Source organism: Sciurus vulgaris, assembly GCF_902686455.1.
Source record: "Sciurus vulgaris genome assembly, chromosome: 10".
In the NCBI taxonomy this organism is placed as follows: Eukaryota; Metazoa; Chordata; class Mammalia; order Rodentia; family Sciuridae; genus Sciurus; species Sciurus vulgaris.
In genome coordinates, this window is record NC_136470.1 from 121,202,494 (window position 1) to 121,229,409 (window position 26,916).

At 45.4% G+C, this 26,916-nt stretch overlaps 1 protein-coding gene across 2 annotated transcripts in view; it reads left to right on the forward strand.

Annotated features, from left to right (window-relative positions):
* Positions 1-26,916, forward strand: part of LOC306670964 (inhibitor of carbonic anhydrase-like) — a 57,919-nt gene that overhangs the window by 27,824 nt on the left and 3,179 nt on the right. For both annotated transcript variants that reach the window (XM_079156041.1, XM_079156042.1), the window contains exons 7-14: positions 6,242-6,420; positions 8,202-8,373; positions 9,227-9,369; positions 11,394-11,484; positions 12,239-12,295; positions 14,865-15,020; positions 19,103-19,244; positions 26,741-26,805. In XM_079156041.1, the coding sequence (XP_079012167.1) occupies positions 6,242-6,420; positions 8,202-8,373; positions 9,227-9,369; positions 11,394-11,484; positions 12,239-12,295; positions 14,865-15,020; positions 19,103-19,244; positions 26,741-26,805 (1,005 nt within the window). The remainder of the gene's footprint in view (positions 1-6,241; positions 6,421-8,201; positions 8,374-9,226; positions 9,370-11,393; positions 11,485-12,238; positions 12,296-14,864; positions 15,021-19,102; positions 19,245-26,740; positions 26,806-26,916) is intronic.

A 26,916-nucleotide genomic window follows, 5' to 3' on the forward strand; every position in this document is an offset into this window, starting at 1 on the left:
AGGTAAGTTTTGCTGGGTATAAGATTCTTGGTTGGCATCCATTTTCTTTCAGGGCTTGAAAAATGTTGTTCCAGGCCCTTCTAGCTTTTAGGGTCTGGATTGAAAAATCTGCTGATATCCGTATTGGTTTCCCCCTGAATGTAATTTGGTTCTTTTCTCTCACAACCTTTAAAATTCTGTCTTTATTTTGTATGTTAGGTATTTTCATTATAATGTGCCTTGGTGTGGGTCTGTTGTAATTTTGTGTATTTGGAGTCCTATAAGCCTCTTGAACTTGATTTTCCATTTCATTCTTCAGATTTGGGAAATTTTCTGATATTATTTCATTGAATAAATTGTTCATTCCTTTGGCTTGTTTCTCTAGGCCTTCCTCAATCCCAATAATTCTTAAATTTTGCCTTTTCATGATATCCCATAGTTCTTGTAGATTCTGTTCATGATTTCTTACCATCTTCTCTGTTTGTTCAACTTTGTTTTCAAGGTTAAATATTTTGTCTTCAATGTCTGAGGTTCTGTCTTCCAGGTGTTCTATCCTATTGGATATGCTTTCTATGGAGTTCTTAATTTGGTTTATTGTTTCCTTCATGTCAAGGATTTCTGTTTGGTTTTTTTTCAATATCTCTAACTCTTTATTGAAATGATCTTTTGCTTCCTGTATTTGCTCTTTTTAACTGTCGATTGGTGCGATCATTCAATGCTTGCATTTGCTCTTTCATCTCATCGTTTGCTTCTCTGATCATTTTAATTATGTACATTCTGAACTCCTTTTCTGTCATTTCTTCTGCCATGCTGTCATTGGGTTTTATTGATGTAACATCTAGATTTGTTTGCAGCATTTTCTTTCCTTGTTTTCTCATATTGTTCAGGTATCAGTGGACCACTGAGATATTGCAGATTTCCTCTATTGACTTACAATGTCCCTGAAGATTTCTATATATATCCCCCCTTAGCCTTCAGTAGGCTGAAGTCTTGGAGGAAGTTGATAATGCGGTGCTCCACAAGGAAGCTGCCTCCCTAGGAGTGGTGGCCTTCAGGTGGGGTATAATCCCTGCTAGTGGGCAGAGGTGCCTCCACTTGTTAACCAATGGTCATCCAAAGGGGACCTTGGCTGCGGGCTGAGGCAAGGCCTGTTTGGGCCTGAGTCTCTGGTTTTACCGTCCTTGTGGGGAAACCTCACCCAGCAGGGAAGACTCACCCGGAGGGGAAGTCTCGCTGGTCAGTTCCCTCCTAGAGGTTCCCCTCAATTTACAGCTACCGCCTGGGCTGGGCTGCCTTCCTCTGCAAAGTTCCCAGGGGCCCGGCCCTACCTCCTGGGCCTGGGAGCCTTACCCTTCGCAGATAAATCTCCTTAGGCTGCCCCTCCTCAGAGAATTTGCCCGCAGGCCTGGAACCTTCGCTCCGCCCTAAGCCTGTCTCTGTGCGGCTCTTCCACCCAGAAGCCTCCTAGATCCTGGGACCCTGCTCTGCACCTAATCGCCTGGCTGTGTGGCCCCTCCTCTGAGCAGCCACCTGGGGCCCCAAACAATCGCTCTGAGTCCCAGAGGCCCGCCACAGGCCTCTTCCTCCAGACAGCCGCCCAGTATTCCGGTGCGGTCACTAGGAGTCCAAGAAACTCACTGCGTGCCTCCACCTCCCACCAACCACCCGTAGCCCGGGGCAATCAATCACTTCGAGTCGAAGTGACCCTCCCCGTTCCTCCTCCTTCTCCAGATAACCCCCCGGGTGTTCAGGAGCAGTCGCTCTGAGTGGCTCGGAATCCACGTGACCCGCTGCACGGGTCCTCTGGGCAACCGCCCGGAGCTCTGGTGCGGCCACTCAAGACCAAGCGTCCCACCACGCTTCTCCTCCAAGCAGCCCCCCTGTGTTCAGGAGCTGTCACTTTAAGTCCAAACAACTCACCACTCGCCTTCTCCTCTGAGCAGCCGCCTGGAGCGCTAATGCAGTCACTGCGAGTCCACACGACCAGCTGCGCTCCTCCTCCTCCTCCTCCTACTCCTCCGGGCAGGCCCCGGGGTTCAGAAGTGGTCAGAGTCCAAACAGCTCGCCACGCCGCCCCTTCTCTGGCAACCGCCTGTAGCTCTGGTGTAGTCACCCCAAATCCAAGCAGCCGCGCTCCTCTTCCTCCTCCTCGTCCTCAGGGCAGGCCCCGGGGTTCAGAAGCGTCGTTCTGAGTCCAAACAGCTCGCTGCACAGCTTCTCCTCTGGCAACCGCCTGCAGCTCTGGTGCAGTGACTCCGAATCCAAGTGGCCACGTTCCTCCTCCTTCTCCTCAGGGCAGGCCCCGGTGTTCTGAGTCCACACAGCTCTCCTCGCCACTCTTCCCCTGGGCAGCTGCCGGAGCCCCAGTGGTGGCTCCGAGTCCCAGCGCTGTGCCGAGCGGCCTCCTTTATGGCGCTCCCAGTTGTCCGAGTTCACTGCTCCAGCGGGGGGAGGGGTGTCTCGCCGGCAGCTCTACTTCACAAGTTCCCTGCGTTCCAGGACCACTGTCCCATCTGGGACGCCTTCCCAATGGGTGAGAGTCACCCGGCTGCTTTGAGTTGGTCCCAAGTGTCTCAATATCTCCTCTTTTGAATCCTGAGTCCTGGAGCAACATGAAATGCAGCCACCCTCTAGGCCGCCATCTTGAAAAATCCCCTGATTGTGTTATTGAGATCTATGGTTTCTTTCTTTTTATTTATTTATTTATTTTGAGATCTATGGTTTCTTTATTCAGTTTTTGTTTGTCCAGTGTGAGAGGTGTGTTAAAATCGCCTAATATTATTGTGTTATGGTCTATTTGATTTCTGGAATTGAGAAGGATTTGTTTGATGTACATGGATGAGCCAATGTTTGGGGCATAGATATTTATGATTGTTATGTCTTGCTGATTTATGCTTCCCTTAAGCAGTATGAAATGTTCTTTATCCCTTCTGACTAACTTTGGCTTGAAGTCCACATTATCTGAAATGAGGATGGATACTCAAGCTTTTTTGCTGTGTCCATGTGCATGGTATGTTTTTTCCCATCCTTTCACCTTTAGTCTATGGGTATCTCTTTCTATGAGATGAGTCTCTTGCAGGCAACATATTGTTGGATTTTTCTTTTTAATCCAATCTGCCAGTCTATGTTTTGATTGATGAGTTTAGGCCATTAACATTCAGGGTTATTATTGAGATATGATTTGTATTTCCAGTAATTTGGTTCATTTTTGTTTTTTGACATGACTTGGTTTCTCCTTTATTTGGCTATTCCTTTAGGCTAGTTCCTCCCTTTGCTGATTTGCATCATTGTTTTTCATCTCTTCCTCATGGAATATGTTTCTGAGAATGTTCTGTAATGCTGGCTTTCTTTTTGTAAATTCTTTTAGCTTTTGTTTATCATGGAAGAATTTTATTTCATCATCAAATCTGAAGGTAAGTTTTGCTGGGTATAAAATTCTTTGTTGGCATCCATTTTCTTTCAGGGCTTGATATATGTTGTTTCAGGCTCTTCTAGCTTTTAGGGTTTGGATTGAAAAATCTGCTGATATCCTTATTGGTTTCCCCCTGAATGTAATTTGATTCTTTTCTCTTGTAGCCTTTAAAATTCTGTCTTTATTTTGTATGTTTTTTCATAATAATGTGCCTTGGTGTGGGTCTGTTGTAATTTTGTATATTTGGAGTCCTATAAGCCTCTTGTACTTAATTTTCCATTTCATTCTTCAGATTTGGGAAATTTTCTGATATTATTTCATTGAATAGATTGTTCATTCCTTTGGTTTGTTTCTCTGTGCCTTCCTCTATCCCAATAATTCTCAGATTTGGCCTTTTCATGATATCCCACAATTCTTGTAGATTCTGTTGATTTCTTACCATCTTCTCTGTTTGGTCAACTTTGTTTTCAAGATTAAACATTTTGTCTTCAATGTCTGAGGTTCTGTCTTCCAAGTGTTCTACCCTATTGGTTATGCTTTCTATGGAGTTTTTAATTTGGTTTATTGCTTCCTTCATTTCAAGGATTTCTGTTTTGTTTTTTTTTTTTCAGTATATCTAACTCTTTATTGAAATGATCTCTTGCTTCCCGTATTTGCTCTTTTAACTGTTGATTGGTGTGATCATTTAATGCCTGCATTTGCTCTTTCATCTCTTCCTTCAATGCCTTCATTTGATCTTTCATCTCCTCGTTTGCTTCTCTGATTGTTTTAATTATGTACATTCTGAACTCCCTTTCTGACATTTCTTCTGCTGTGCTGTCATTGAGTTTTATTGATATAGCATTTAGGTTTGTTTGGGACATTTTCTTCCCTTGTTTTCTCATATTGGTCAGATATCAGTGGGACTCTGAGATATTGCAGATTTCCTCTATTGGCTTATAGTGTCCCTGTAGATTTCCAGCATATCATCTCCTAACCTTCAATAGCCTGAAGTCTTGGAGGAACTTGATAATGCAGTGCTTCCGAAGAAAGCTGCCCCTATCCCGCTGCTGGGTGAGGGATTGGGGGACTGGGTGTGCAGGAAAGCCTCTCACTGGGCGGGTCTGCTCTGAGAAGCTGGCTGTGGAACGGGCCTGCCGCTGGATGGAGCCAGGCTGCTGGGGAGAACCTCTTGCCAGCCCTGCCCTGTTCCAAGAAGCTGCCCACTGTCTCTGCCTGCCACCTGGCCGAGCTTCACCCAGTGGGAGCGACTCACCCAGTGTCTCTGAGTTCGTCCAAGTCTCTCAATACCTCCCCTTCTTGAATCCTGAGTTCTGGAGCACCAGGAGATGCAGTCACCCTCTAGTCCGCCATCTTGAAAACCCTCCTGTCTTATTTTTTATTTTAAGAGTGTCTCTTTAAGTTGTTTAGGGTTTAAGTTGCCGAGGCTGGCCTTGAACTTGTGATCCTCCTGCCTCAGTCCCCCAGTATCTGGCGTTACAGGTATGCACCCCATACCTGGCTGTCTTATTGCCTTTTAAGGAGAATTCTATGAGAGAATCATTTTAGGGGTGTTAAGTAGGCATTGGTGAACCAAGTTCTTCTGCTGCCACCACTGGGCCTCCAATGACTGAGGTGGAAAAATTATTTCTTTGTAAGGTGTTAGATCATATCGATTCTTTTAATTTTACCATTACTAAAATCATTTAAAGTCTTTTCTTTTAATATAAAGATTTTAAGTATATTTTCTTGACATGTTGAATTAAAATTTCATCTACTCTCAGGATCCAAACGTCCTCTATTCTCACTGTGAGAGTTTATCAACCCCAAGTCCTTCTGTATTAATTTGCTAGGACAGCCAGGACAAAATACCACACTCTGAGGGGTTTAAGCTGCATCTCACAGTTCTGGAAGTTAGAATTCCAAGGTCAGGGTGTTGGCACAGTTCGCCCTTGGGAGGGCTGCAAGGGGAATCTGTTCCAAGCCTCTCTCCTAACTTCCCTGCAATCTATGGGATTCCTTGGCTTGCACACACAGCCCCTGATCTCTGCCCTCATGTTCCCATGACATTCTGTCTGCATGCTTATCTCCCTCCAAATTCTGTCCCCTGCTTTTATGACACCAGTGGTACTGGATTGGGGGTCCACTCTAATCCAGTATGACCTCATCTTAACTAATGACATCTGCAAGGACCCTATTTGCTAATAAGATCCCACTTGAGGTACTAGGGACGAGCTCTTCAACCTATGAATGTGTTGAACCCATAATACCTCCTAATACCCATGTGAGGGAACCAGCGTGTCCGTTTCTTTGTACTTGCAGAGTGCCCCGGCTGGGACCCTAGGCCTCCTTCCATCCCTCAGCCTTCTCCTGCTTTCTCCAGCAGGCTCTGCCTCCAGGGAAATGTGGCTGCTCTAGCAGGGACCTAGCTTGTCCTACAGCAAGCAGTGTGTCAACCCAGACTGGCTGAGACTTTGACAAGTTACTTTACCTCTCCGACTCTCTTCTCTCACCTCCTCAATGGGATAACTATATTATTGGCCTCCCTCCGTTGTGGTGAGGTCTAAGTGAAACCGGGTGGGCCATGAATGCTCAGCTTGCAATCATTATTCCCATCAGCAGAGCCACAGAAAAGCGGGGCGGCTGGAGGACCCTGGGCCAGGTGGCCTCTGGGCTGTGCCTATCTGCAGTGAGACTGTGAACCAGTCATTTCACTGCCAAGACCTCCGGTTTCTCATCTGTATGAAATGTGTATTGAAAAGATTTCCTTTCAGACCCCTTCAGGTCACACACTGTGGGGTTCAGGGCAGAGGGGGCACCGCAGCTCATGGTTCTCCCTGCAGGTGACTTATCTGGACTTTCCCTCCACAGAGAACCTGGAACAGAAGGCTGACAGGGACCAGTATGAGCTGCTCTGCCCAGACAACACCCGGAAGGCTGTGGATGAATATGAGATTTGCTACTTGGCCCGGGTTCCTTCTCATGCTGTCGTGGCTCGAAGTGTGGGTGGCAAAGAGGATCTGATCTGGGAGCTTCTCAGCCAGGCTCAGGTATCCCCGCCCGCCACCCTCCCGCCTACTTAGAGCTCTCTGCTTGGATTTGGGGATTTCCCTCCTTGCCTTCTGGTCACTCTAGAAGTCTTTATGTGCTCAGGACACGGTGGGAACACTGTCACACAGGACCTGTTTCATGGACAAGGCGTTCAGTCTGTTTTTATTACAGACAGCAGAGGCCAGAAGGCCCCCAATTGCAATCACCAACCTGGAGAGCTAAAGGTCCTTTGCAGAAGCTCCTCCTGTTGTAAACAAGTCCTCAGGATGCAGCACACGTGCCCCTCCCGCCCAAGAGGTGGTCCCCTGTGGCTCTCTGGTCTGAGAGCTGCTCTCCTGACTTCCCTTCTGGCAGGTTCCAGGCCATGCGCATGCTCTCTCTGTCCTGTGCTGGTGACAGTCTCTCCTGGTCAGCCCCTGTTCATCACCCTGCTCCATCTCTGTCAACACTGTGCTCAGCACGGGGCATTGAGAAGCTAGCTAGACAAAGATTTGCCCTTGAATTTCTCACAGAGGAATGTGGAGGAGACAAATGAGTACACACACCCATTATCACCAGATGGAATCCTGCAGCCTTGGGACATGGGTTGTGTACTCTGGAGGACAGAGAAACTGATTTGAAGGGTGTATCTGGGAAGATTCCTGGGCCTTGGGGAGTAAGCTGTGTGTTCCCAGAGGAAGTGTAGGGGGTTCTCTGGGGAGGGCAGCAGGTGACATTTATGCAGAGTCACAACAAAAGTGAAAAACAGTCATTTGAAAGAGCACATGGTTAGGCATTTCCATAAGCTACAATCAGGAATGGCTTTGGGCCAGGCAGCTGGAGTCCTAAGCAAAGGACCCTTTGTTCTTTTGGAGGCCAGAAAGTGGAAGGGACTCTGTGATGTCTCGAAACTAGTCATTTAGTGGCAGGCCTGGACAGAAGGGAAGAGAAGCCCAGTGTGCCTGACCTCCAGCCTCAAGGGCATGGTACTGGGTCATTGGCCACTTCAGGATGAAGACCACCATAGCCAGTGAGGCAGTCAGCCAAGAACGAGGCAGCCTTCCCCACTGCCTATGAGCACAGAGCAGAAGCCCGCACTGGAGCAGGTCAGCTGCCTGACATATGACCACCTGGAACCCCTTCATACAAATCTGGGGGCAAACCCCGGTGTCTCCCTGAGGCCACTCAAGGCCACCAGCTGAGATTTGAGTAAAGCATTTCCTGGAGATACTCGAGAACACTGAGCCCCACAGACGTCAGAGGCCCTGGCCACTGTCCTTGTGCTCAGGCCTTCATTATGGTCCCTCCTTATCTGTGGTGATGTATTCCAAGACCCTCCTTGGATGCCTGAAACCAAGCCCTACGGAGATGTTCCTCAATTTATGATAAGTTACATCCAGATAAACCCATTATAGTGTTACAAAATTGTAAGTCACACTCTCATCAGTTGGGAACCAACTGAACTGTTTTTTCCTCTACATTCACCTATGAGAAAGTTTTTAAATTAGGCACAGTAAGAGATTAACAAAATAACTAACAAAATAGAATAATTACAACAATATATTATAATAAAAGTTATTTAAAGCTTATTGTTTATTTCTGAAATTTCCCATTTAATATTTCTGGAGTGTGGTTCACAAGAGGCAACTTAATTTGTGGAAAGTGAAACTGGGGATAAGGAACATCTACTGCATGTTTCTTTGCTTTCTGTTGCCCTCATCTGGCTTTGGGTTTGTTTGACCTTTATCTTTACCTCAGTGTCAACCTCTTTCCTTCACTCTTCCTTTTTTCTTGTGAACAGGAACATTTTGGAAAGGACAAGTCTTCAGGATTTCAGCTCTTTGGTTCCCCTCTTGGGAAAGACCTGCTGTTTACCAATGCTGCCCATGGGTTTTTAAGGGTCCCCCGTAAGATGGACGCCAAGCTGTACCTGGGCTATGATTACTATTCTCTCATTCAGCATCTAAAGGGAGGTATGGAAGGTTCTGGGAGGGACCTGGTCATCTTGGGCAGCAGGCAGGGCAGGGACCATGGGTTGAGGATTTCCCAGTACTTCCAGGCCTCACGCAACCTGACCAGCCTGCAGAGTCTGTGGGAGCTACCAACTGAGCTGGGTTAATGAAGGAATTTTCTTCTATTTTGGAAAAAGGCCTACATTATATGCTTACAAAAGGGTTTTGAAGATCTTCATATTATCAACAACTTGCAGCAATGATGCAGGTGACAGGTCTAGTGACAGGTCTAGTGACAGGTCTGTTTCACAGGGAGAGTAGTCCATCCTCAGCTGGAGTGGCAACACAGGCCCTACAACCGTCAGGATCAGAACTGGGATTCCAGAGGGTTTGAGTCCAGTTTCTGCCTTCCTCTGGATCCCCACAGTTGATTTTTTTTTTCCTTCTCTATTTTCCCCTCTCTTTAGTCAGTCAATAGTCATTGAGTATCTACAAAAGGGTAACCACCATGTTAGAGGAGGGCAGAGGGTGGTGAGGAAAGGTGTTGGGTCAGGGGAAGCGAGTAGGCCCATCCAGAACACGTGACTCCTGACTGAGGCCTGCTCCCTGGAAGGGGCACCCCATCCTGTAAGGGAAAGTCCCTGAAGGTTCTGATTTGGATTGAGGTCCTGAGACCTCCCTGGGGAAGTGATGCCTGAGGTGAGGGCAGAAGTGAGGGGACAATCTCTGTCTTTGCTGCTCGTCCCAAGAACCGAGCAGTGTCCTCAGCGTAAGGCAGCCCACTTTGCTGCTGTCAGTGAGGGTCCCTTGGGCAGCCACTCTGCAGCCCTCTGGGGCTTCCTTTGGATCCCTGACTGTTCTTCACTCATCTCAGGTGAGGGAGACTCCCAGAAAGTCCAGTGGTGTGCAGTGGGCCACCAGGAGAAAGCCAAGTGTGACCAGTGGAGTGCAGTGAGCGGTGGTGCCTTGGCGTGCACCCTGGAGGAGACCCCTGAGGACTGCATCGCTGCCATCGCGGTAGGAGGGCCCCACCCCACAGCTGCACTCACTCAGACGTGGGGTGCTTCTGCTACTACCTGTGGCATGGGAGACCCCTTCCCAGAAGCCTCCTCACCAGCCTCTGTGCTAACACCTATTGTGTGCAACCCCAACACACTCCAAATCCCCACCCTGCTTGCCCCATGGGCCACTCTGCCTCAGGACCAGGCAGAAACAGAGTTGGACTCCTTGGGCTCAGCTCTGGAGTCTGGGATTCTTGGAATGGCCTGCACAGGAGCCATGAGAAATAGAGGGACATTCCCGGGTGTGGTCAAGGCCTCTTTGGATTGTGACTGCTGATCAATCTTGTCAGTCCTCATTTTTTTTTCTAATCATAAAAATCTTACTACATGCTGGCAGATCCATGAGAAATTAATGAAGTCATTCCCATCTCCTCCATCACTCAGAGATCATCGTCACATAATTTCTGAGTGATGAGCTTGTGTCATAAACTTTCTATTTCTCTGAGGGCAGTTAATATTTTTGCAATTTGGAAAAAAAATTATACAGAAAAGACCAACAACCTGACAAACTGAGGAGACTCTATAGCAGTCTTTCTTAACTTGAAAAGATCCTCATTTTGGTAAACCTCCTGGCACCTACTCAGGAGATGAAGATCTTGCTAGTTATATAATCTTCTAAATTTTCAGGGTTTACAATTTAAGTGCTCAGAGTATTGCCTGGCATAGAGTGATCAGTCAATAAAAGTGGCTATCATTATAACTTAAAGCCTTGATTTGGGCAAAGTGGCACATGCCTGTATTACAGTGATTTAGGAAACTGAGGCAGAAGGATTGCAAATTATTAAACTTCCCCTGCTTCCATTTGCTAATCTAACTGAGAAGGGAAATTATAGTACCTGCCTTATTGAAGTTTGTGAGGAATATATAAGGTAATCACTATACAGTGTTTAGGAAACAGCCTGGGACATATTAAAGGTTTGGCAAGGTTGTGCTGCTGTAGTTGCTATTTTTTAAATTTCAAGGATGGTTAATATGTCAAGAGGGTACAGTGTTTATGTGTCTGTGCATTTTTATCTCAATGACCTTATTTATGCTTGTAAGTATACATTTTTGCTCTGGGGTTGGAAAATTTAATTAAAATAATATGTTGATTATTAATTAATTATTGAATTAGAGTAATTAGGGTTTTTTTTTTTTTTTTTTGCAGTGGAGGGAGTACCAGGGATTGAACTCAGAGACACTCAACCCCTGAGCCACATCTCCAACCCTGTTTTGTATTTTATTTAGAGATGGGGTTCTCACTGAGTTGCTTAGTACCTCGCTTTTGCTGAGGCTGGCTTTGAACTCGCAATCCTCCTGCCTCAGCCTCCTAAGCCGCTGGGAGTACACCACTGTGCCTGGCTTAGAGTAATGAGTTGTTTTTGTTTTAATATTTTTAGTCATAGATGGACACAATACCTTTATTTATTTATTTTTATGTGGTGCTGAGGATCAAACCCAATGCCTCACACATGTTAGGTGAGCACTCTACCACTGAGCCACAACCCCAGCCTGAGTAATTAGTTTTTTATTGAAAACTTTTGTTGTGGCAGGGTGGTAAGTACAGTGCTAATGGGATTATGTGAATGGATTTGAATTCCATTATTTGGAGAAAATCATGCTCCACAGAAACACTGCACATAGTCCCCTAGTCTGGTCATGTGGACTGCTAAATTGACAATGGCCACAATGAGGTGAGGGCATGTCCAGGTCATGGGTCTCTTAGGAGTACATGGGTCTCTTAGGAGCACCTGGGTCTCCTGGGAGGACGGAGATGTCCAGAGAGCATGGCCTGGGTTGGGCACTCATTCTTGGATAAACAGGTCAAAGGCAGGTCCAGTTTCTAAAGCCTACGTGTACATGGCAGAAGATATGGGTGATCCGTGGTCTGGTCCATCACAAGGACATGTGATGTGAGGCCAATGAGACGAAGCCCTCTGAGGGTCAGTGGGAAGGAGATGGTCTTGGAGTTGTATCATTGATTTGTTTCCTCAACTTCAGAAAGGAGATGCCGATGCCATGAGCTTGGATGGAGGATTTGTCTACATAGCAGGCCACTGTGGCCTGGTGCCTGTCCTGGCAGAGAACTATGGTGAGTGGAGGGATGAACCGCTCTGTTTTCTACCCTCTGGGCATGGACGTAGAAAGATGAAGGGATCATGTAGTTCAGAGACAAGATAGTAGTGGTTGTTGTTGAAGTGTAGGTAGCTGGTAGATAAAATACCCCTTCCCCCAAACCGGAACCTGTGAAGATACAGAAGCAGGACTTAGGCAGAAAGACCTTGAAATAATACCTTTATTGCTGAGAGAGCAGCATTGGAGGACACGGTGCAAAGCCTGCCCAGGGCTGACAAATCGTCCCTGGGTTAGAGCAGCCCATTGAATCAGGAGATGTCAGAAGACTTCACACAGCTAATGCAATGGGGTCCTGGCCAACTCCTCTAGTGGTCTCTGGCTCTCTTCTCCTTCAATAGGTATCTCATTTCATTTCTTTTGTACCTGTCTGACTATTGAGGGGATTATGGGATGCAACCTAATGTTCAGAAGGCAAAGAGCAGGGAGAGAGGAGGTTGAAGGATCCTGTAGAACCTTGGCTAGTTGACATCCAACGACAGATTGCTGCTCATTTTATTCTTGCCACATTCACGTGGCAGAGGATATGGGTGATCCAGGATCTGGTCAATCACAAGGACATGTGATGTGAGGTTGATGAGAGGAAACCCTCGGTGGGTCAGGGGGACAGGAGACAGTCTTGCTGTTGTACCACTGAAGTTCATAACTTCAGGTGGAGTAATGTGAGGGAGTTTAATGCCATCTGCTGTGAATGTTTCTCTTTCTCTTTGTAGAACCTAAACAGGGCAGTGAGCGGCTTGGGTCAAAGTGTGTGAATGCACCCTTGGAAGGTGAGTGAGAATCATAAATGCTGGGTCTCAGAGGTAGAGACCTGCTGTTGGGAGAGGGCAAGGGAAGCCTGAACTGCCAACATAAGTGATTAGGGTTGGGGAAGGAAAAAAAGGAAGAAGAAGCCAAAGTTCATTAACATGCAAATCTGCCCTGAAGTTGGTTCTGCCTCTGCTGCCAGCAGCACTGCTGGAAACCTGGGGTGTAACCCATCCTTCCGTTCCTATTGGAGTCTCCTCGCTAGCCCTCCAGGGTGGATTTCTCTGAGGGTAAATTATGTTCCTAGAGGCTAAGAAGACTGAGGTCATTTAAGAAGTGACAGGCACTTAGGTCTTATATCTGCCATGCTGACTTGGACTTTTCTATGTTGGAGTATGTAGAGATCTGAGCTACAGCATCCAGAAATGGAGTGTGTGTTTGTGTGGTTGTTTTCATGTTGAGTCACACTATTTTCTAATTATAAAGATTTAGGTTTTTTAATTTTTAATTTTTTTTTATGCTGGGGTTTGAATACAGGGACGGACGCTTAACCACTGAGTCACATCCCCAGCCCTTTTTATTTTTTATTTGAAGACAGGGTCTCACTAAGTTGCTGAGCCTGGTTTTGAACTTATGAACTCCTGCCTCAACCTCCCAAGCCTCTGGGATTACAGGCATGCACCACTGTGCACAGCTAAGATTGAGAATTCTAATCTAACCAATCCATTTTGTAGTTCAGGCCTTACTCAAGCACAATTTAGTTATATAATATTTGGACAGGAAAAACTGAAATCTTGGCCCATTTTGTTTCATTGTTCCAGATGTTGAACACCTATAAAACTTAAATATAAATGTAATATAATAATACTATTAATTAATATCATAATATATATAAAGTTCAGATTATCACTTCCAACTCTATTTTAATGCACCTGTGCCAATTTTGCTGAAAATTTCATAGAATTGAAAACTTGGGACTTAATGAGTCAATAATAATTTTCTAAGCCAGGAATAAGGCAAGAATGGCCACTCCCACCAAAGATAGTCAGCATTGTTTTGGAAGTGAATGTAGTAAGATGAGATTTTTTTTTTTTTTTAGTATGGGGAAAGGGGTGAGAGATTGTTGTTATTAGAAAATAGTATTATAACCCTAGACGATCAGAGACTTAAAATTAAGAAAGAAGTTATTAAAGCTCTTTTTTTATGAACTTCAATTAAACAGACATACTTAAGTGCACTCTCATAGTACAAAGAGTTATATAAATAAGTGGCTTGTGATGGGGGAAAATGGGTCCCAATGTGAATGCCCATCAGTAGGGGGACTATAACATGATAAATTCATAAAAGAAGACATACCTTAGATTCCACCAGCAACAGAATGAGATAGTATGTCTATTTCTATGAAAGATGTCCACAATATCCTAATGAGGAAGAATGAAGCAACTTGCAGAAAAGAATGTATAGCAGGATTCCATCGCAACAGTAGGGTACACATGTAAACACATACGGGTACAGGTATGGAGACACGTCTGGGGTGTGCAAGTCTTTGTTTGGCCCAGGACCTAATCATGATAGCTATTGGGAGGGTCTCTGCTAGAGTAGGATGAGGGGTTCATGGTGTTCCCATTCCCTAAGGGGAGCAGCAGACAGAGGCTGGCAGCAACAGCTCTAGAATGCATTTTCAGAATGCTCTGGGGGTATTAAATTGTATGTTAGTACTCCCTACACCCACTCCCATTTACAATGACTATATTGTAATCCATTTCTAAATATGTTACTTACATGTATATATAGATATTTTATAAATATACAGATCATATATACTTATATATTTTTTATTCTATATGTGTGTGTATGTGTATATATATATATATATATTTTTTTTTTTTTTTTTTTTTTTTTTTCTCTTGAAAGAGCAGAAGGCCTGGCTCTTGGCTTAAAAGGACAGACAGAATGCATTAGTGAGAAATCAGTGAAGAAATGAAGCAGTATTTTAAGCAGGCAGGAATTTAGTATGGGGAATTCAGTATTAGTAAAAAGCAGACCCTAGGTTCCTGGAATGACTCCCACCCAGGACAAATGGACCTGACTCCCTAGAACAGTTCCCACATCCAAGACCTCCTAGGACAGTGATTTACTGTATGCCCTGAGGCAGTGACTCAGAAGTGGAGACCAAAACTGATATGGCTGTGGCTCCTGCAGTTGCTGTAGTAGCCTCTGATCTACTAGGGTGGAGAAGGGACAGAGGGACAGAAAGACTTCACATTTCCAGACTTCGTTTCCTAGCAGAATGAGCTGAAAGGGAAGTCAGAGGACCCCTGTGTCAACTTCCCCCTCTCATTGTCACACATTCTGATTTCCATTAAGCATATAGCTGCAAGAAAACATTGGAGGTGTTGTTTTCACATCCCCAGCCAAGGGGGATGGAATGGAGATGGAGAATGTCCAGCTCACACTGGACACCGCCCAGAGATGCCATTCAGTGACCCGGTGAAGGAGGGCTGGTCAGATCTCATTTATGTCCTCCATCCTCCTCCCTCCCCCTCGCCCCCCACAAGAAAATAAGTTGCGTGTTGGTATCTCCACTGCAAGGTTATTACGTCGTGGCTGTGGTTAAGAAATCCGATGCTGATGTCACCTGGAACACCCTGCGAGGCAAGAAGTCCTGCCACACTGCAGTTGGCACTTCCGCAGGCTGGAACATCCCCATGGGCTTAATATACAACCAAACCGGGTCCTGTAAATTTGGTGAGTTTGTTCTGGAGTCTCCCTTGGGTCTGTGCCTGGGGAGAAATTCAGGATGAACGACAAGGAATTCCATAAGTGGAGGTGTGGCTAAGGGCTTGACAGACACTGAGGGCGCCCCACCTCTCCCCGAGCAGGTCTACCCACTTGCTTCTGAGGGGAGTGCCTTGGCCCCAAAGGCAGAGCCCAGGAAAGTAGCTCTATTCCTCAAGTCTCACAAATTGCTCAGGAAACAAGCAAAGCAAGAGTGGGGTGAGGGTGTGTGTGCACGTGTACGTGTGTGTGTGAGATTTTTCACATGAAATCTAAATTGTGTTGCTTTCTTAATTGCAAAATGTCCACCAGTAAGTCCTTGAGGGCGGTCTTTCACATTCATCTCACTTAGATTGTTACCTGAGTCTTGTCAGCTATATTCTTGCCAGATCCTAAACGGCTCCTGCTCCTCTACTTTCCACCTATCTGATGAATCTCAGCCCTGCAGAACCCCTGCAGCATTACTTCCTGTCCTGGGCGGCTGGCACACCTGGAGAATGTCGCAGGACAGCAGTTCATGTCACTGGAAATGCTCTGCCAACACTCACCAGTGCCCTCAGTTTCTCTGCCCCACACCCTCATTACCCTAATGTTCTACTTGTTCACACACCTCAAACCCTCACCCATCTGCCAATCATTCTCAGTCAATGGTTGATCAGGCACTCACAGGAGACAGTAGAAGCCATCAGAGAGGTTCCCCCTCAGCTTCCCACTTCCCCCTCAGCCAGTCCCTCTGCCTGCACTTGGGTGCTGGTCACCCCACCCGCCTCCCCTCCAGAGTCTCAGACCCTCCCTTGTTATTCTTCTCTCTGGTATGTGCAACAACGTTTTTCAACATGTAAACACACCCAATGCCTTCCATCTTTAAAACTCACCCCCAGACTCATCCCAAGAATCTCCCCCAGCTCCTGCATTCTCTTCCTCTTCCCCTTCACTGCATCTTCTAAGTGTTGTCTGAACTCACCTCCCACCTGCTCCTCAGCAATCTGCTCTCCGACTTGTCTCTGTATTCCTCCTGTGACCTCCATGTTGCTCTGCTGGAAGGGTGTGCCCCAGCCCCTTCCTCTTGACCTTTCAGCACCATTTCCTCAAGTTACCTTTAAACACTATTTCCTGGAATGTGTGAAAAAACACTGGCTTGGTTTTTCTGCTACCCCTACAAGATCCCCCTTTACCAACAACTTTAAGAAATATTTGAGTTGCATAAAACAACTCTTTTCTGCAATCCCCAAGTGCTCACATCTATCCATGCAGTTCTATCACCATGGGAAGTGCCACACACACAAAGTTAGGCCTGTGGTAAGCATAAGATACACATTGGCTGTGGTTGTTACAAATAGGTAGGCAGTCAGACAGACAGACAGATAACTCTCAAGTCTTCTGCCCAGCACACACCTCTCCAGACATGTATATATCGGTCTATTTGACAGACCTAGTTGGATATTTCAAGAGCACAATAAGCTTATTTTGTCTAAAATAGAATGCATCATCACCGCTGAGCTTGGCTGTGTCCCAGAACTTCCTAGGGTAATAGAGGACCTGCAGATCATCCACTTGCCCCTGCTGGAAACCTAGCTGTCACCCTGCACATACATGTCCATCACTAGCAATGTCAATTTCTCCTCCTGCCACCCACTACCCACCCCTTTGCTCTATGCTAGTTCACACTGCCCTCATCCACCCTGGCCTACTGCCCTGGATCCCATCTACCCCTCTGCCAGGTCTGTTTTTGCACAGTGCATATCTGCCTGCATCCTGCCCCCTACCCCTGGCCCAGCCCTGCCCCAAATCCATCAGAGAGTCCCCCTTTCTTTAGGGATGAAGAACAATAGCTACACAGTGATGTGAAAATTCCCCTGGGATCTGGACCTTACTCGCTCCCCTCACTGCTTTCTCATGGTGGTCCAGCTCCAGTGGCCTCCAGGAAGGTTCTCTGTGCCATTCTCTCCACTGCACCCCAAGGCAGGCTTTTGAGGGTGCTGGCCCCCTGGTCTGGAGGCTGTCCTTCGCTGCCCACTTGGGGACCACCTTCTCACTCTTTGCCTGCCATCTCTCCTCCCAGCTCTGCAGCCTCAGGGAGAACCACCTTCTTTTTCCCTAGTGTTGGGGTGGGGGGCATGGATTCACTGGTGTGGTTACTTGAGTTCTGGCTATTGCCCGCCCCCCACCCCCACCCCAGGCTTAAGGTTCCGAAAGAGCAGGGCCAGTGGCTATTTCCTCGTGGATGAGCCCCCAGAGCTGAGCGCTGGCCTTGGTGGCTGTGCCTTCCTGACTTGGGTCACAAGGGCAAAGCTTATGAAGGAGAGCAAAGGCAGCAGAGGGCAGCAGATGTGTGGTTGAGGTTCAGTGGGCTGGGACTTCCACTTTTCTCCTCTCAGAGGGAAGATCTGTGTCTGTTCCTTCACTCCATTGCCCTGTGCCCAGACAGGTGGACTTCGGTGCTCACAGACCCTGATCCGTGTGGAGTTGGTTTCCCTTTACTTTGCTCCAACTGGAACCTTTTTTTTTTTTTTTTTTTTAATTCTATGAGATTTCTTTTTGTTTATTGTTCTTTTTAGATATACGTGACCATAGAATGTATTTATTTTATTCTTCTTCTTATTTTTAGCTGTGAAAGAATCTTTCTTATTTTATTTATTTGTATGTGGTGCTGAGTATCGAACCCAGGACCTCACACATGCCAGGCAAGCACTCTACCACTGAGCCACAACCCCAGCCCCCAGTAGAGTGTATTTTGACATATTATACATACATGGAATATAAATTCCCATTCTTGTACATGATGTGGAGTTTCACTGGTAGTGAATTCATATATGAACAGAGGAAAGTTATGTCCGATTCATTCTGTCTTTCCTAATCCTACCCTTCCCTCATTCCCCTTTGTCTAATCCTATGAATTTCTATTCTTCCCGCCCCACCCCTTATTGTGAGTTAGCATTCCATATCAAAGAGAACCTTTGGCCTTTGGTTTTCCAGGATTGGCTTATTTCACTTACATAATAGTCTCCAGTTCCATTCATCTACTGGCAAATGCCATAATTTCATTCTTTGTTATGACTAGTATTCCATTGTGTATATACATCACATTTTCTTCACCCATTTATCCATTGAAAGGCATCTAGGTTGGTTTCATAGTTTAGCTATTGTGAATTGAGCTGCTATAGACATTGATGTGGCTGTGTCACTGTAGTATGAAGATATTAAGTCCTTTGAGTATATACCAAGGAGTGGGACAACTGAGTCAAAAGGTGGTTACATCCCTGGTTTTCTGAGGAATCTCCATACTGCTTTCCAGGGTGTTTACACCAATTTTCAGTCCCACCAACAATGTATGACTGTACCTTTTCCCCACATCCTCTCCAACATTTATTGTTACTTGTATTCTTGATGATTGCCATTGTGACTGGAGTGAGATGGAATCTCAGTATAATTTTAATTTGCATTTCTCTAATTGCTAGAGATGTTGAACATTTTTTCATATACTTGTTGATCATTCATATTTTTCTTCTGTGAAGTGCCTATTCAGTTCCTTTGCCCATTTATTGATTAAGTTTTTTTTTCTTTTGGCATTAAGTTTTTTTGGTTCTTTATATATCCTGGAGATTAATGCTCTATTTGAGATGCAGGTGGTAAAAATCTCCCATTCTGTAGGTTCTCTCTTCATATTATTGATTATTTCCTTTGCTGCGAAGAAACTTTTTAGTTTGGTACCCTCCATTTATTGAGTCTCAATTTTACTTCTTGCACTTTAGGAGTCTTGTTGAGGAATTTAGCTCCTAAGCCAACCTGATGGGAGATGGGCCTGCTTTCTCTTCTAGTAGGCGCAGGGTCTCTGGTTTAATGCCTAGATCCTTGATCCACTTTGAGTTGAGTTTTGTGCAGAGTGAGAGCTAGGGGTTCAATTTCATTGTACTACATATGGATTTCGATTCTTGTTCTTAATAATATGTCCCTATATAATTGTGTGCCTTTGCCTTATTCAGGGGGTTTCAGAGAAAACCCCAAGGCTTTCTGCTGTCCTAGGAAGAGGTGACCCTGATTGTCCTTTGCAGATGAGTTCTTCGGTAGCAGCTGTGCCCCTGGGTCTGATCCGGATTCCCAGCTCTGTGCTCTGTGCAGTGGCGACAGCAATCCAGCCCACATGTGTGCTCCCAACAGCCACGAGAAGTACCACGGCTTCAGCGGGGCGCTCAGGCAAGTTCTGCCCGTGCACGGCCTTTCTCTCTGCATCACCCCTGTCCCTCTTCACTATTCCAGCATCTGGGTGTTAATTTAGGAGCCATCATTAGAGAACACCCTACTGCAGTTCCTAGTGCCCCAAGGCCTGAAGTCCAGTCCAGCTCTAGAGCACTGTCCTGCAGGTCCAGGTGACTTAGGGCACAGCAGGGCCCTGGAGATGGGCAAGAGCGATGACCACAGAGCCAGCATCCTGATTCTCCATTTAGTCCTTTCCTCTGCGTGATTGTAGACAAGTCATGGAATCTGTCAGAGCCTCAGTTTAAAATCACAGGAGGGACACCTTGCTTCTTATACCTGCCTGTTAAGTATCTTTTAAAAACAGGTAGTCCTGGGCTCTTCTGCCCATTCAAGAAATACTTATCCAGCAGCTAATACATGGTAGGTGCTGTTCTAAATTACAGCAGCCAGTAAGACACACATAGTCCTGTCCCTGTCCCTCTCTACCTGTTCCAAGTCCCATGCAAAGAATAGGACAATAAACACACAAATAAAGGATAAGATTCTTTCCAATTTTAAGTGCTGCCAAGGACCAAGGGGGGGGTTATTAGTCAGCTTTTCATCACTATAACAAAATGCCTGAGATAATTAGCTTATATGGAGGAAAGGTTTGTTTTGAGTCATGGTTTTAGAGATTCCTGTACATGATTTAGGTGGACCCAATGCTTTTAGGCCTGTAACAAGGCAGCACATCATGGTGGGAGCATATGGTAGAACAAAACCACTTACCTTATGGCCATGAAGCAGAAGAAAGAGGGTGGGGCTGGGGTCAAACAATCCTCTTCAAAGGCACATCCCCAATGACCTAATGACCTCCCACAAGGTCCCATCTCCTCCAAGATCTGCCACTTTCCAATACGACCACCATGGTACTGGGCTTTTAACACATGGGCCTTTGGTGACAGTCAACATCCACTATTACAGGAGTGATGTTGCAGTGATAAGGGACTATTTTATTTTATTTTATTTTTTGGTACTGAGTATTGAACTCAGTACCACTGAGTTCATATTAAGCACCACTGAGCCACATCCCCAGCCCTTTTTATTTGTTATTTTGAGATGGAGCCTCACTAAGCTGTTTAGGGCCTTGCTAAGGTGCTGAGTCTGGCTTTGAACTTGTGATCCTCCTACCTCCGCCTTCCCAGCCACTGAGCTTACAGTAAGGTGTGAGTCAGTGTGCCTGACCAAGAACAATTTTAGAAAAGGTGGCCGTGACAGGAAGTCCTCTGCAAGCAGAGGGTCTAGGTGAGATAAAAACTCAGTAACAAGAGGGAATCAGGCCTGAGAAAATCTGGAGGAAGAGAAATACAGGAAGAAGGGTCAGCCAAGACCAGGGCATGAGGGTGGAATGAATCTTGCTGTGTTGAGGTCGGCAAAGAAGGTCCGTGGGTTCAAGTGTGGAGAGGGAAGGGTCTGGCATGTGACCTGCCGGGGTTGCAGGTGCTGGCCCTGGCCTGGAGCCCTGCAGGCCTGGTTGAGGAGGTAGAACTAATTCTAGGAATGAGGAGCAGAGCTGGACCCTTTGAGGCTGTAGGGCCGTGTTGTGTGAACATGAGTTGTATGGACGGTGAATAAGGCTCTAGAAAGTACTCTTGCACCCTTAGACTCTGGCATTTTATGCTCCAGGCTCTTTCATCTTGCCCTGTCTCTTTAATAAGCCCTACCTACGTTACTATAATACGTGCTGAATGTTCAACATAGGCTGAAATAGCTAAATTTCTCCTTTACATCAGAAGGTGCGTTGGCATCAGGCTCAGTCCCATTTTAATACCATGAAGATGATATTATGAAGGACCTAGAATTGTGGGAGTCCTACCCAGAACCACAGCCCATCCACCTTCCAAAAGGAAGATGCCCACAGAGAACAACCCTCGCTTCAAACATCTCATTCCCCGTCACCTCCCTGTTTTTCACTCCCCACAACTTTCTGACTCCAATAGCCCTTCACCCCTGTGGACCTGTGATCCACTGATCCCACTAACTCTTCTCTGTTCTCACACCTTCCCCTGTGTCCTTGTTTTCCCTCTGGACGCAGCATATAGTCCATGGCTAGTCATGATGATTATCCCCCTGCATGTACCCTCAATGCTCTGTCTCCACTTGTGGCTAAACTTTCCACCACCTGGCTCCTGCTCTTCCGGGTCAGCTGGCTTTCCTTTAAAGGGATGAGGATGAGTTCAAAGGAGCCATTTGTCCCTAATCCGCTCACTCCCTCATCCTCCTAGAAGATGATTCCTTACTTTCTCCTCTCTTCAGACCTACAGCCCTTCTTACCCCATCTATTATACCTTGTTTCCTACTCCTCCTGAGAAAGTGAAGGAAAAGGAGAAATTCCACAAGACCCCACTGCCACATCTACCCACGTGCTGGCATCTGTGCCCATAGATGCTGTCCTTCCTCCTCTCGCTTGGGATGCCACTGTCTCCTGGTTAAGCCCAATCCTGCTCAGGCCCAGACTGCCTCTCCTCCATCAGGTTCAAGAGCATTGTCCCAGAAATTCTTCTTTCTCCAGCTTCATCATATTTTCTTCTCTTGTTTCCAAAATGCACTGCGAGTTTTTTTTTTTCCTGTTTTTCCAACATTAATAAGTTAGGAAAGTCTCTGCACCTCGGTTTTCTCTCCAGCAACTGCCCATTTTTCTCCTCTCTTTTTGTCTTTTAAAAAAATTTTTTTAGATATAAATGACAGTAGAATGTATTTTGACATATTGCTTTACATGGAGTATAACTTATTCTAAGTAGGATCCCATTTTTGTGGTTGAATATGATGTGAGTTACACAGGTCGTGTGTTCATATATGAACAGGAAAGTTATGTCCTATTCATTCTACTTTCCTTCTTATTCCCATCCCCCTCCCTTCCCTTCATTCCCCTTTGTCTAATCCTATGAATTTCTATTCTTCCCGCCCCACCCCTTATTGTGAGTTAGCGTCTGTAAAGAGAACATGTGGCCTTTGGATTTTTTGAGATTGGCTTATTTTGCTTAGCATGATAGTCTCCAGCTCCATCCATTTACTGGCAAATGCTATAATTTCATTCCTTTTTAAGGCTGAGTAATATTCCATTGTGTATATGTACCACATTTTCTTTATCCATTCATCTGTTGAAGGGCACCTAGGTTGGTTCCATAGCTTAACTGTTGTGAATGCAGCTACTATAAACATTGATGTGGTTGCATCACTGTAGTATGCGGATTTTAAGTCCTTTGGGTATATACCAAGGAGTGGGACAGCGAGGTCAAATAATGGTTCTATTCCTAGTTTTCTGAGGAATCTCCATACTGCTTTCCAGAGTGGTTGCACCAAAATGTAGTCCCACCAACAATGTATGAGTGTACCTTTTCCCCACATCCTCACCAAAATTTATTGTTACTTATATTCTTGATGATTGCCATTCTGACTGGAGTGAGATGGAATCTCAGTATAGTTTTAATTTGCATTTCTCTAACTGCTAGAGATGTTGAACATTTTTTCATATACTTGTTGATCATTCATATTTCTCTTCTGTGAAGTGCATGTTCAGTTTTTTGCCCATTTATTGATTGAGTTATTTATTTTTTTGGTGTTAAGTGTTTTGAGTCCTCTGTAAATTCTAGCGATTGATGTTCTATCTGAGGTGCAGGTGGCAAAAATTTTCTCCCACTTTGTAGTCTCTCTCTTCACATTATTATTTCCTTTGCTGTGAAGAAGCTTTTTAGTTTGATACCATCCCATGTATTGATTCCTGATTTTACTTCTTGTGCCTTAGGATTCGCTCTCTTCTCTTTTCAGCAAAATTTCCTCGAAGGAGTTAAATATCTTTATTTCCTCCAAATTCTCTCCTTTCAGTCTCTCTAGAATCCAACTAAAGAAATCTATCTACCTCTTCCAGTCCCAACAAGTGCAGTTGGTTTTTATTACTGTTTTTCAGTTATTTTCAGAAAAGACACCTCCTTATTGTCGACACAAACAACCTCTGCCCCGCCTCCCTGCTAGGTCTACCAGAGTCCACCATGCAGGTGAACCTGTATGTTTAAGTCACCAATGGTCTCCATGTTGTGAAATCTCAAGGCCAATCCTTGGTCATCGTATGACTTGATTTTTCCAGCATTATTGGTACCACCGATCACTTCCTCCTATGGGATGCATTCTCTTCCTTGCTTCCAGAAGACCAAACTCTTGGATTCCCTCCTTCCTTTCCTGATGCTGCACTTCAGTCTCTTTGTGGGTTCTACCTCACTTCCCAAGCCTCTTTCCCAACTTGTTAGCATGCCCCAGGGCTCCATCCTTGAAAGTCTTCTTTCTTCATGCCCATACTTTTGGAAGCTTTATTCAGTCTTGATCCATCTGTCCCCTGACAATTCTCAAATTTATGTTTTAGTGCTGATGTGTCCCTGAAACTCCAGATGAAACTAGAGACTCATAGGTCCAAATGCCTACTGGTTACCTCTACTCGGATTTCTTATCACCAATTAATGTCCAAAACTAAGCTGAAATTTCATACTCCCACCCAAACTGGTACCTCCTGCAGTCTTCCCCATCTCAGTTAAAAGCAACCCCACTTTCCCTTTTGGAAAAAAAAAAAATCAAAGCCTGGCTCTTGTTTATTTCTTTTCTGTTCTCTCAAACCCTGTATCTGGTTCGTCATCAAATCACATAAGTTCTACCTTCAAAAGAAACTCAGAATTGACCTCATCACCCATTTCCACAGATACCATCCTAATCCAAACCATCATTTTCTCTCCTGGACACTTTATAATAACCTAAACGGTCTCCATGAATTTGCCCTGTCCCCTTCCCAACACACTTCACCCAAAATGACTCTGCTAAGCATAAAATATTGATTTGTTTCTGGTCAAAGTCCTCATGCAATTTCCCATCTCATTCAGAGTAAAAGTCAAGACACTTCTTTTATCTGTAAGGCCCTTTGAGATCTTACAAGGCCCTTCACGACCTCATCTCCTACCTCCTGCCCCCCTTGCCCTCTCTACTTCAGCAATCTTGGCATCCCAGCAGGTCCTTGAAGATGTTGGGAACACTGCCTCAGGGCCTTTGTGCTTGCTCTTATTCCCATGGGGGATGCTCTTTCTCTTCACATAATCATGGCTAGTGCACTGATTCCCAGGGAAGTCTTTCCTGGCCACTCTACCTACAATCTCTCTCTCTCTCTCTCTCTCTCTCTCTCTCTCTCTCTCTCTCTCTCTCTCTCTCTCTCACTCACACACACACACACACACACACACACACACACAGTACACTACTATTTCACATCTCCCTTTCTCGCTTTGTGTTTTCTTTAGCACTTATCACTCTCTAGCAATCTACATGTTTCACCTACTCATCTTGTTTAACGTATCTTTTCTCTAGTAAAATGAATAAGGACTCCTTTGGTACCAAGTGAGAAAACCCCAGAACAAGTTTATGCCAAGAGAATTTTGAACAGGTGCTCTGGGGGATCCTTCCATGTAAGGGTTCAGACCTGAGCCTCAGGAACTAGCCAAGATGCTTGAAGGGTAGCATTGCTAGATGTAATTCAGGATGTCCATCCCAGGCAAACAAGGCGTGATTTCTTTGTTTATGGGGACACTGCTCCTCCTGTCTCTCACTCTCACTCTGCACATCTGCCTCATGTTCTCCATCCCTGCAGGGTGGGTTTTCTCTATTTCTCAGTCTATATGGAGGGAAATGTTCATGCCAGCAGTCCCAGGGTTGTTATGGTGCCTCGGTCATAAAGGAGTAATGGCAGACCATAATGTAGGAATCCCAGTTCCCAGGAAAGGGGGTTGTCAGCCCAGTCTGGGCAAAAGATTCCTGCCTGCGTAGCTCATGCAGTGAAATGACATCATTAAGTTACAGCTGCCTCCACGTGACCAGTGGATTGAGGTGGGCAGGGGAGAAAGGACTCTGTTCTTTAAAAAGTGATAGAGACCAATTGAGAGCCACAACTGAGACCAACTGAGAGCCACGATTTTTTTTTTTTGGTGGGGGAGTACCAGGGATTGAACTCAGGGGCACTCAACTACTGAGTCACACCCCCAGCCCTATTTTGTATTTTATTTGGAGACAAGGTCTCACTGAGTTGCTTAGCACCTCACTTCTGCTGAGGCTGGCTTTGAACTTGCTATCCTCCTGCCTCAGGAGATCTTAGGCTAGGAACCAGCAGCATCAGAGTGGCTGGAAATCTGTGAGAAATGCTGGAATTACAGGCAGGCACCACTGCACCTGGCGAGAGCCACAATTTTTTAAAAAAATAAAATTACACAAGGTGTTGTTTTGTAGATACAGAGGACTAGGAGTTCAAAGCCAGCCTTGGCAACTTAGCGAGGCGAGGCCCTAAGCAACTCGGTGAGACCCTGTCTCTAAATAAAATAGAAAAAAGGGCCGGGGATGCAACTTGGTGGTTAAGCAGCCCTAGGTTCAATACCCACTACCAATAAACAAACAAACACATAAATGCTGATTTAAAAAATTCGGTGAACAAGGAAAGTTTCTAGTTACATGAGAGAAAGAGAATAACTATTTCAGAAGCCTGGGTGGGACCAGACTTGCATTTCTCACAGATTTCCAGCTACTCTGATGCTGCTGGTCCCTAGCCTACAACTTTGAGGACCATTGGTCTGGAGTAAAGAAAGGAACATCCAGAAGTTAATAATCAGGAAGGTCTTTCTGTCTGCCTTGCCCTGAGGCAAGAACACACTCAAGATAGGTGAGCATGCCCACTCAGGACTGTGATTCTCTGAAGCAGTCATGAAGGAAAGAAATAGGATGAGAGCATTCAGCAAATTTGAATGCTGAATAATTTGAGTAAAGGACCCAGTTAAGTATGGAAGCACCCAACGACAGGAGTGATCCTGACAATTAGTAACCATTTCCAACTGACTGAATGTCATAAAACTGGTTTTTAATGTGTTAACATTTCTTATTAAAGAACGTTGCTTGAACACAGAGAAACATTTTTCAGGGATTAAAGGTGAACAACTATCTTTTGAAGCACATTTGTTCTTGTTAATACTGAGTGATCAAAACTCCTTCAAGGGGCTGGGGATATACCTCAGTTGGTAGAGTGCTTGCCTCACATGTACAAGGTCCTGGGTTCAATCTTCAGCATCACAGGGGGAAAAAAAAAACACACACACACACACAAAACAAAACAACAACAACAAAAAACTTCTTCAAAGCCATATCCTCCACTCTGATTGTAATCTCTGATGCTGTAAGTTGTGGTTCAAGCAGGAGGACACAAACATTTCTCCCTGGAGAAACTGGTTAGTCTTTAAAATGAGGACCTGCACAATGGTTAAGCAAAACCAAAACTCTATAGACAGTTGGGTCTTTCTTTTACATCCCCTAGTCTAGTGCCCAGGGATGGTGTGGGTGTCATAGTTGCTTGTGAGGAAGTGTTAGGTGTGTGTGTGAAAGGACTGCCACTCCCTCTCTGTGTCTCCCTTGCACTCCTATTGGCCCTCCTCAATGTGCAGGTGTCTTGTTGAGAAGGGAGATGTGGCCTTTGTGAAGCACCCCACTGTCCTCCGGAACACTGACGGTATGTGCCTACACTGTCCTTTCCCACCTTGGAAAAATCTGAGCCTCCCGTGTAGAATCACTACCCAGCTGGGCAACTGGGGAAATGTATTAACCTTATCAGACTTCAGTG